Source organism: Drosophila montana, unplaced genomic scaffold (assembly GCF_035044405.1).
Source record: "Drosophila montana isolate Dmon_TW-CO22-7 unplaced genomic scaffold, ASM3504440v1 contig_3217_1, whole genome shotgun sequence".
Lineage (NCBI taxonomy): Eukaryota > Metazoa > Arthropoda > Insecta > Diptera > Drosophilidae > Drosophila > Drosophila montana.
In genome coordinates this window covers 1,755,074-1,766,060 of record NW_026998097.1, presented here as the reverse complement: position 1 = coordinate 1,766,060, position 10,987 = coordinate 1,755,074, and the positions used below count along the sequence as shown (strand labels likewise).

General features: G+C 39.6%; 2 protein-coding genes across 7 annotated transcripts; one reads left to right on the top strand and one right to left on the bottom strand.

Moving 5' to 3' along the window:
- Positions 1-1,118: 1,118 nt before the first annotated feature.
- Positions 1,119-6,741, bottom strand: LOC135433061 (ecto-NOX disulfide-thiol exchanger 1). 2 transcript variants are annotated; one of them, XM_064689002.1, is made up of 7 exons: positions 6,594-6,741; positions 5,692-6,279; positions 4,912-5,640; positions 3,642-3,748; positions 2,351-2,458; positions 1,670-2,284; positions 1,119-1,603 (listed from the first exon to the last, which is right to left on the bottom strand). In XM_064689002.1, the coding sequence occupies exons 1-7, from the start codon at positions 6,628-6,630 to the stop codon at positions 1,331-1,333; spliced, it is 2,457 nt and encodes an 818-aa protein (XP_064545072.1). In that variant the 5' UTR covers positions 6,631-6,741; the 3' UTR covers positions 1,119-1,330. The 2 variants fall into 2 exon arrangements, 1 of the variants encoding a protein (XP_064545072.1); XR_010437015.1 differs by lacking the exons at positions 1,119-1,603; positions 3,642-3,748 and having other exon boundaries at positions 2,259-2,284.
- Positions 6,742-6,909: 168 nt separating this feature from the next.
- Wbp2 (WW domain binding protein 2) lies at positions 6,910-10,190 on the top strand. 5 transcript variants are annotated; one of them, XR_010437017.1, is made up of 8 exons: positions 6,910-7,142; positions 7,436-7,610; positions 7,680-8,043; positions 8,222-8,719; positions 8,782-8,901; positions 9,173-9,223; positions 9,578-9,678; positions 9,741-9,839. XR_010437017.1 is itself a non-coding variant. In XM_064689003.1 (6 exons), the coding sequence occupies exons 1-6, from the start codon at positions 6,910-6,912 to the stop codon at positions 9,783-9,785; spliced, it is 1,416 nt and encodes a 471-aa protein (XP_064545073.1). In that variant the 3' UTR covers positions 9,786-10,190. The 5 variants fall into 5 exon arrangements, 1 of the variants encoding a protein (XP_064545073.1); XR_010437018.1 differs by lacking the exon at positions 8,782-8,901; XR_010437016.1 differs by lacking the exons at positions 8,782-8,901; positions 9,741-9,839 and adding an exon at positions 9,385-9,484 and having other exon boundaries at positions 9,578-9,594.
- Positions 10,191-10,987: the final 797 nt, after the last annotated feature.

Sequence of the window (10,987 nt, the reverse complement as noted above, 5' to 3'; positions counted from 1 at the left end):
TTTTTTTTTTATTAAAAGCGAAGCACTGTGCTCGGCAGCGACGCACTTAGTGACAGAAGCAGAGATGTTGCGCCCAGCGTCAAAGCGGGAAAATTACGTTTATTTTTGTTAAACTTTGTTGTTATTTAATCTCAATGCTGGGTTTTAACTAATCGAATAAACGATGAATGTTGAAAAAATAAACGCATGACGTCAAATGCGGAATGAGACAGGAATTTGGGCAGGATGTGTGAATAATGGTATGCTTGAGTGAGTAAATACATGCACAGCAGATGTATGCATGTGTGTGTGTGTGTGCAGGGATGCTGTGGCCGACGTTTCACTTTGGCATTGTCCTTGGCAAAGGACGTAACTCTCGCATTTCGTTAGAGCTTACGCAAGGAACGTAAGCTTTGCACGTAATTGTTTGGCACTTCAGAGAACTTTTATGCATTGATACTTCAATTTTATCGTTTTATGAAAATGTCTTAGTCTTTTAGATAGCATTATTTGGGATTTACAATAAATGTATATTTTAATATATATTTCTTAGTTTGTTGGGGACCTATAATGCTTGTATTTGGTAAGTTTTTCATATAGAAACTTCATTTTCGACTGGATTTTCCTAGGACAGCTATATAATACTTTATTATATAGTTGGCACTGGAAAATATTGAATTATCGTGTTGAGTCGACTCCGACACATTTACTGCCTGCAGTAAAAAGACGGATATATAGCTTTGGGGCATATTAAAAGATATGGATCTATCGACAATAATATTAATACTGATAAAGAATATATGTACTTTATGGGCTGGGAAATGTCTTCTTTATCATATATACCCTCTTTATACCCTCTGCAAAGGTTTTAAGTCTCGCTCGATCTATCTCTTTTACTCTGCCTCCGAGGACTTTCTCTCGTTCAGTCGCTCCTCAGCAATCTTCTATGCGTTGTTCAATAATACGGGTATCAGTGAAATTTAGCATAAAATTTATTGGTTCGTTATTTCATTAAAAGCAGTTTTAGCAACATTTGTTTGGTGTCTTTCCATAATATGCATTATGTATTTAATATATTTGTGTACATACTCAATTTGCTTACATTTACAGTTTAATTGTTTAAATAATTGAAACAGTAGTTCTTTGTTGTTGTTGTTTTAATTGTTTTATCTGTGTATCTTAAGTTAAATAGAAGTTCCTACTCTTAGAAAACTGGTCTCATTTATGTGATTGCAACAATCACATTTTTGGTTAACATGTCACTTGGCGCTCCACCCTTAGCAATAGGCATAGAATAGTCGTAACTTAGTTAAAGCATTAAATTGTTTTCGGTTTTGTTAACGCCTGTGGTTTATTGCGCCTCAATTGCATTTGCATCCAAAGGTTCGTCGTCGGTAAAACCACAGAAACTCCACTTTGACTGCTCAGACTTAAAGAGATTTGTATATTTTGTGAGTATAGTCGCAAGTTCATCGGTGCTCTTCAGCTCCAGCGACTTAAGGAGCATTCCACGCAGATAGCTGGCAATGCTGGCAATGTCGACGCCATGGGGATGCAGCACCAGATATGCGGAAGTCAACGCTATTATCTTGGCTTCACCAAGCGCCAGCGACATGAAGTTGCTCTGCAAGTGAGTGTAATTAGTAAAATATGTAACTAGTAAGTCTTTATGCCAGACTAATGCTCCTACCTTTTGTGTGGGCAATGGTGCAGCTGTTTGCACGACTGTTTCCACGTTGTTAGAATTAGGGCATGGATCGGCTATGGGCAATTGTTTGGCTTCATCAACAACTTTATTTGGCTCTGGAGCTGGTTCCGATTTCTCATCGTCCTCGATTTCATGAATTTCGACCACGCCGCTTTGATGCTCAATAATGCGCACATCGTCGTCCACTTTATCAATATCAATTATTTCTAGCTCCAGCGCTGTGTCCTTCTTTTCCGTCGGCCTGAGATCATCCGCATTTCTGCTGCACGAGTCGCCGCTGCTGTAATCGACATTGGAAGCATTTGAAACGCTGGTGCTGTAGGCTTCCTTGTCTTTTAGCTTATCCGCAGTCTCCTTGATTTTGGTCTTGAGCAGCAGCTGTTTGACGCCCGCTTCCTTGAGATTCCGTTCGAGGTGCTCGATGGTTTTGCAGTCCTTCTGCTCGCGCAGCTTCGTCTGCAACAGCTGCGTCTGCATGTTGCGTATGGTCTCTTGCAGCACCTTGATTTGCTTCTCCCGCTGCACACAGTCGCTGCGGTCTACCGACATCTCATTGCGTATGGCCTCCAATTGACAGCGGAGCGAGTCGTTCTCATCCTAATGTAGGGAGTTAATAATTGAATAAACTTTAAATAAAATTAGGAACCAATTATTGCTGCTCACCTTGAGTCCATCGCTGTCGTAGCGGGTGCGTTTGCTGCGCCTCTCATAGTCGCGCTCATCATCTGAGATTTCCATTTCATCATCGTCGATTTGGACCGTGCGCAGTTCCTGTATGGCATTTCAAAATGTGTTTGTTTGTCGTTAAATAATTGCGATATATGAATCGAATAACTCTTGTTGCATAACCACAGCTTACGATGGTAATTTCTATAGCCTAAATTTTATAATTTGTTTGTATCTTGAAAATGCATCATAAAATTCTCATTTGGCTCTTTGTACTGTTTCGGTCCGCTTACTTACCTCGCCACATTTTAAAAAGCTCTCTTAATTTGTATCATTTTTTCCTTTTTTTTTTTTTTTACTTATTATTTGTATGTAACATGTTAAATGTTGCACAATGAGTTTTATCTTAATATGTTTAGGTTTTACTGTTTACCAACGCAATTGCAAAGCCAATGAAACGCAGTAAGTGCCTTAGAAACTTGCAAAGTTTTTGCTATTTATGAATTTTATTTACTTTTTTTTTTATATTTTTATTAAATAAATTGCCAGTTGCATATAAGTATTATACAAGTTCTTTGGCATTCGGCTACAAGTTACTTTTAGTTAAAAGTGAATATTGAAAGCTTATCGAAATTGTAATGCGAATGGTTAGTTACTTTATACTTTATCATATATATAAATATAGTGAGAGAAGCAATTTTACAACTTAATTCAAATATTTCAAAGATAATTCTTAACTATGAAAAGCAGATGAAATTACTTAATAAACCTAAACAAAAAAAAAAGCGAAAATGTCCCAAACTCAAAATGTTGTCTTAAAAAAAGCTACAAATATGTTGATTTTATGAATTAAGAACAGTTTCCCTCGAATGCAATTTCAATAATTATTTACAAAAATAATTAAAATAATACAAAATATTCGTGATAAACAAATACAAATACCAATACGACAGTAAAAATGTGAGTGGTAAAAGAAATCATAAAATGTGCTTGAAACTATGCAAATGGATCGATTAAATAATTAGCTAATTAATTAAAGTGAGCAATGGAAACAATAACATAAATGAATTCTAAGTTGCAAAGCAAGGTGATAGTGTGTAAAGCAATTGACATGCAGACAGATACCAAACGATGATAACAAACATACTAATTAAAAGTTTAGTTAAGACTATCAATACTGGCAGAACATTTAGAACAGGCGCGAGTACCACAATAAGTATGTGTTTAATACGATATCATCAACAGCTGAACTTGTCGTAATACATTCTTTGAACATTTTTGTACGTACCGTCGCTAATTTCTTCCATTGGTCGATGTTTTTTCTTTGGGCTTTGGTGAAATGGTCCCAAACCTTCTTGTGACTAGCGGCATTGAACACTTTTTCAATCTGAGTGACTGAACAATAATGCAATAATATATAATAATATTAAGGGAGGGCAGAGGGTAGATATTTTTTTTGGGTTTTTTTTTTGTTGTTCTTGTTGTTGTTGGTTTGATTCTTTACCGCTTAACTAGTCTGCGTTTTCTAATCAAATTAGTGGAAAATAATAAGTAGAAGAAAACTACTTAAGAGACCCTCGCATAACATAATATTTTGTATAGTTTATATATAATAGAGTCTAAAAATATTATACAACAGCTTGTTACCTACATGTGTATCATAGATATGTATATATTTAAAGACTTCAATTGCAGTTAGTTGTTAGTTGTTTTCAACAGACAGCCAGAAAGAAAGGCGGTTGGTGTCTGGTCCGAGGGCTTTATCATATATCACTGCTTGGTTTACAAACCTTTGGCCTGGACTTACACTTTCATATACATATGTATTCCTATGTTGAGTCTTCAGACTTTGCGTTTAGTCAGACACACAGTGAAACAAGTTACTGCACAGTGGCATAAAATAAAGATATTGCGATCGAAATGCGATTCTTATCGTATTCGTAGAAGTTTGGAGCATACAATAAATAAAGAAATTTTAATCCACAAATTATGGTCTAAACTTAAAATATTTTCTTTTACGAATTTATAAGTTGAAGTTATTTCTGTTTGCTTACTACATATAAACAAAAGATTAGACAATTTAAAACATTTCCCTGGCTATGGGATCGACAATTGATAAAGACTCCCAGCTTAAGGGAAGTCATAAAAGAAACTGTATAAAGTAAAATCTCATCTTCATTTGATCGCTTTTCAATCGAATTTTGTCCACTGTGCAGGACTGGTGTGACTGAACTTTTACCTGCGGCGGTTGCTGCTTGTTTTACTCCCTCACCTTGCATTTTGTCTGGTACTTTGAGAGCAAATTTTAGACAGTGAATTCTTGAATGTGGAATTGGTTTTGTTTTGGCTTTTGATAGCACGATGACTAAATAGCTAAAGAGTGTGGGTGTGTAAGCGTGTGTGTTGTGTTTGTGTACGTTTAAGTGTGTTCGTTTTGATTGTACATGGTACAGACGCTAGACGCTAACCGGAGCGCAACAAAAACAGAAAAGTTGAAAAGGAGCGCACCTAAAACCCAGCTAAAACTACAAAATACGATTTTAAAAGATGCCACTTACATTGTGTGGACATGGTGCCCATTTGCTTGCGATAGCATTCGCGCGCCTTCCGCAGATCCTCCTCCAGCTGCTGCTTATCGGTATGCAGGCGCCTCACATGAGCATGCGTGCTCTGAATCATTGAGTAAAAGACGTTCGCATTGCGCTTGGTGCAGTCGCCACGTTCCAGCCAGGCGGTAATCGTTTGTATGGCCTTCACAAACGTCTCGTTATTTCGCAGATGCTCCGCCACAGCGGTGGCCTCATGATCCGTATAATGCGGAATTGGTGGTGGCGATTGCGAACGCATGCGATCCAGCGACATGCGCTCCCGATGACGTTGTTCCCGCTGTAGCTGACGCTGCTTACATTCGTAGTCGTATTGATCGTCTCGTGCCTGAGCATAGTCCACGTGCAGGCGTCCAAAATTGGGAGGCTCATTTAAGCTAGAGATGCGTAAACGGTAGCCGGACAAATAAATGGCACGATCTATGGCTGACTCATGCCGGTAGCGTATATGGCAAAAGTTCTTCTTCGACATGCGTAGCGTGGTGATTTCGCCACACGATTCAAATATCTCACGAATAACGTCTTCCGTTATGTTCTCTGGCAGGCCGCCCACAAACACAGTTCGACAGCCGGGCGGACGTTCGCGTATAGTGGGCGGCGGTGCATTCGGATTGGGTGGGAATAATATGCAATTCTTGGTTTTAATGACGTCCTTCAGACCAGATGCAGTGGCTGTGCCGTCTGTAAGTCAAATATTAACTCGATAGCTAATGCATATAGAACAATATTTACCAGCTGCTAAAGTGCCATCTATACCCGATCCCGACCCATCAGTTGGCATGCCAGCAACTGTCGCTGCGGCCACATAGCCCGCCGCTGCATAGTTATGCTGCATCTGTTGCATTGCAGCCATCATCGCGGAGGGATCCAACAGCATTTGCGCATTAGCATTAGATGCATTTGCTGAGGAAGGTGTGTTGCCACCTGTAGCGCCGGCTGCGGTCTGTGCGGTAGGAAAGTACAAATATCCCGGTGGCGTGTGCATCAGACCATTTAAATAGAGTTGCTGGGCGTCGGGGAGGGACAGAGTTGTGCCAGGTAGTTTATCCGCTGGTTTGCCAGGCGCCATGGTATCTGAGTTTTCTAGCTCGTTATCATTTTCCAAATCCATTGGAGCGCTGCCCTGCGCATTGTGTGTCTTTAACTTGCTGGCTACTGTTTTGAGCGGAGTGGTTGTCTGCGCCGATGCGCTGCTGCTGTTTGTTGCCGTAGGCGTGGGAACGCCCACCGTGGCGGTATTAATAGCAGCCGCCAATTGATTAATAAAATTCGGATGATTTGGCAAGCCGACGCCGCTTGGCATACTCCCAAAAACTGGTACTATAAAGAGGAATAGGTTATAACCATATTTGGGAACGGTAGTAGGGCAAAGAATACAAAAACAAAACATAACAAATATAAATCAGCTGTTTGTCAAGCACGAACCAAACACCAAAGCGAAAGCGCAATATGTAAGCGCACAAAGCGAAATATGATAGGTGGTCTGGTATTTTTTTTCATTTGTTTAACTTGTGGGTGGTATCTATTTGTGGGCATAACAATCGCCTCTGAGCATAGACTGCAACACATTTAACTATAAATTAGCATCCTATGCGCATTGTTTAGGTGCATTTTATATTAAGGCTTTTACTTACACATATTATCAGCCAAATTTGCATAATTGAACGCCATTCGAAATTTGTATTATATGAACTACACGAAATATACCATTTTCGGTATTATAGTAACCAATAAGTTACGCTGCGTTACAGCTGCACATAACTTTCATGCGCTCTGTTTGTTAAAAGCACACGCATTGCTTTTCCCATCATTTTTGATTAATTTTAAGCAAATACTCTCGAGCTATGAGAATTGTTTAACAAAATTTTGACTCTGGCTGTGCCGTGTAGAACTGCTGCACCATTTTTTTTATTGACCTGCAGGGCTGCTGTAAATAGCGCAATAACCAAAATGTGGTATTTTTTAGGCATTCCTATGCGCCATCGCAGCACATGTGTACACACTGTTCGTGATTCATCAGCTGTCATTAATTCGAGAAAGTTTAGATTGAGAACAACACGAATACACAACGCAGTTTACAATAAGTCGTGGAAATCTTTGTGTAACTTATTGAAAAATCTATTCGGCATGTCGGTCAACACGGCACACGCTAATAATGGTGTGCTCATACATGCGGGCGAGTAGTAAGTAAAATTGTATCTTCAAACTGTTTTATGTGGCTGCCTCTGCAGTCTGACGTCATATGAAAATGTAGAGCCTGCTCCTGTATTTTAAAAGAATGCATCGTCGTACTTAATTATTTAGAACGGTTTCAATTGCACAATTTCTTAGCGAATCAATTTATCGGAACTGGCCTTGAGCAGACCGACGTCTATTTCGCAATGTCGTGGGAAAACCAACAGTTTCCGCTCATTGCATGAATTTTGTTGCGATAAGATGGAAAACCCAGCTTAGTAAAATTTTCTTATTTTCCCAGCATTCTACTGCACAGCGATAGCGTGTCAATGGAGTTTTCCGGACAGGACGGGCATCTATTCAAGGGCTCTAAGCAGGGACGCGTTTATTTAACATCGCATAGGATGATTTTCAACAGCAAGAAATCCAGCGATGTAATGCAATCCTTCAGCGCTCCCTTTGTGGCTCTTTCTGATGTATGTATATATTGTCAATTCCCTGCCTGCATTCAGGCTCATTCGAAGTTTCCCCTTATTGTATTTCAGGTTGAAATCGAGCAACCCGTTTTTGGGGCGAACTACATTAAGGGCAAAGTCCGTGCACAGCCCAATGGCAATTATGTGGGCGAGGTGAAGTTCAAGCTGTACTTCAAGGCAGGTGGAGCCATTGAGTATGGACAAGCGTTGCTGCGCGCTGCTAAAACGGCGCAAAGCAACTTTCATCGCGGCGGACTTGCTGGCGATGATCCGCCACCGTACGTGCCATCTGGTGCCTGGCATGAGGCTCCACCACCGGCTTACCAGCCACCACCAGGCTATTATGGTTGGCTGCCCCAGCATGATGCCTTCAGTGGCCCGGCTCCAAACACCGTGTTTGTAAGCGACAACCCGCCGCCGTATCCGGGCATGAGTAAGTTTTCGAGTCTAAGCAGCTTTTCCGCTCCCCCTTGCTCGGCTTTTGTTTTTGTACAGATGTTGCGCTGGTTTTAATTGGCCAAAAACCGGCATGAATGAAAGCAACACGCTCACGCTTTTTCTACCTCTAAAGCACCCTTGCACAATCCATCTCTTTCTGTATATTTTTTTAGCACCACCAAACAATCAACCAGCACCACAAGCACAGCCGCAGCAGATGCAAAATGAACCAACTTGGTATGGTTTTTCAGCACCACCAGATCAGCAGCCGCAACAACAGCCTGGCTATGGTCCCCAAGGATGGGGTGGTGGCTATGCACAGCCGCCGCCATACGCATCCTGTGCCCCTGGATGCGCACCGATGCCACCCTATGGCGGACAGCCGGCTCCGGGCCAAGGAGCACCCGTGGCTCCTTATGGGGGCTATAATCCTAATATACCCGGAGGTTTTATGCAGCCCGGTTTTATGCCACCACAGCAACCAAACGGTTACCCAGGCTCTGCTCCGGCACAGCAACCAAACGGTTACCCAGGCTCTGCTCCGGCACAGCAACCGAACGGTTACCCAGGCAGTGCTCCTCCACAGCAGCCCCCAGCTGCTGGTGTTGCGGCCAATGCAGCAGGCGGTGCGGCTGCAGCAAACTTTTTGGGCTTTAGCTTGCCACCTGGAAGTGAGTATTTGACACAGACACATCATTATTAACCCATCATTCATATTTTTGTTGTTGTCCAGATTAATTGATCAAGTCACGTTTAAAGCAAGTTAGGCTATTCAACTGCATCAAATTGGACTTTTCCTCAATGAACCATACTTTCAAATCAGCAAATTTTGATCATTAATGAATGAATATTGGTTTGTTATTAATATTTTTATTTTAGTGCCTTTATAATGCTTTATAAAACTCTTAAAACCTTCGAGTAGGAACAGAAAACACATTGAAATTGTTTTTAATCTTCATTTAGTATCATTTGATTGATTTAGTTTTTATTTTTGTAGTTTGATTTCCTTTTCATCGTATTGTTGTGTGCCTAATTTACTCGCCGAAATCTAACCAGTTACTAAACTAAAAGCCTAATTCCCAATCTGGCATCTGAAACAATGTTATTCTTTACCTTTTTCACAGTGTAAACTGCAAAATTAGTACACAACTACTACTGTACCGCAAAACAGACAAGTAAGATTTCGCATCGCTTATAAATTTGTATATAAATACGTATTTACCTTGGTTAAAATTTCCAACAAAAGCCGAGCCTACAGTTTTGCAATTTTGGCTTCGATTTAGTAACTTGTATAATGATTTCTTTCTCTTTTGATTTTTCCATGCAAACTTTGCAGGAACCAGCAGCACGCAATATTATTATTATCCCAATTGTTATCCAGTCGCAAGAACTTTGTGTTTTATACCAATACCTGTCATATATCCATAAAAAGGACTGTAAGACATTGCTGTTTTTGTACAATTTTATTATTATTACTCTTGATATTTCAATCTACCACAATGATATTGATTTCTTGCTTCTTTCCATAGATTCCAAAGAAGCGGAAGCGGCTGCTAGCGCTTATAATACACCCTATAATCAGCGTGGACCCGGGGCTAACGGATCCAGAGAAATGCCGCCGTCATATAATGTGCGTAGGCGTCTCATATTAATTAATTCCGCTTTAATTAAAAACATTTCATGCTTTTGCAGAATTTGCCACCCAGCTACGATGATGCATCAAAGAAACAACAATAAAATTAGCCTGTCAAAATTCTACAAATATTTATAATAACAAATAGTCCACAAGAACGGCTCATTCCGATTAGAATTACACACAAAAAAGTACACGTAGATTTCTACATTCAGCTATGAATTGAGGCCTGTTGCTGTTAGCATTATTTCACACAGCATTCTCCTCATTATTTTGGCCAAGCCTGCGAAAATATGTCGATGCTTAAAGTTATGCTTTGTTAAATTTGGCAATCAGACAAGACTTAGATTTTATTGTACTAAAAAATGTCACATTTCAGCTGTTAATTAATACACGCTTTGAGGTCTCAACTAGCATCGGCAACAAATTAAAAACACCAAATTGTTTGTTGTTTTCTGCTAAATATTTAATTTAATACAATTCAAATTTCATCTAGTTGTTGTCACAAACGATGTTTTTATTTGCTTTTTATATTTTTATTTAATTTTTATCAACTATTAATATAAATGAAAACTATTGTTATATCAATATAATATGAATATAAAAATTTTAAATATATACATACATATATAAATATTACTTAAAAGATTTTGTGTGCTAAAAATTAAAATGTTAGTTATAGTTTATGTTGATGACTGGAACTCATTCCGTACTGCGCTGCAGCTGCATAGTCCGATGGCTCAGATCCAGTCCACTCTGTCTGCAAACTAAGGAGCAGAAAAATATAATTAAGACATATTCTAGGGTAAGTTACTGATTTCTTTTAGATGCAGGTGGCCACCTGGATATTAGTACCAACTCTTAAATCGATTCTTTTTTATTGTATAATTTTCTTTTAATGTCCACTTTGTACACAATTGTTGCTTTTTAGGGTCGCAGAATCCGGCAACATTAACGATGACTTGCACGATAGCCAGCGACAAGTGCGGGATATCGTTTAAGTTGCAAATTTCTGTGCCACAGTCTTTTTAATAGCGTTTCACTAGCTCCAAGCTTCACTTCGTATGTTCGTATGTACAATGATTATGCAGGTTTGGTGATATTTTGAACAGAACAGCGCACCGTTGCCTTTGCTTTGAGTAGTGGAAAAGGGTCGGGCTGGACTCTGGACTCAATGTCTTTCTTTTCACTAATTAAAGCAAAGCATCACAACGGCGAGTTGTTCTGTTCTGTAGAAAAAAAAGCTAATGGAAAATTTTCAATTCAATTTGTATGCATCTGACAGAAAAGGGTGCGTATTGTACGC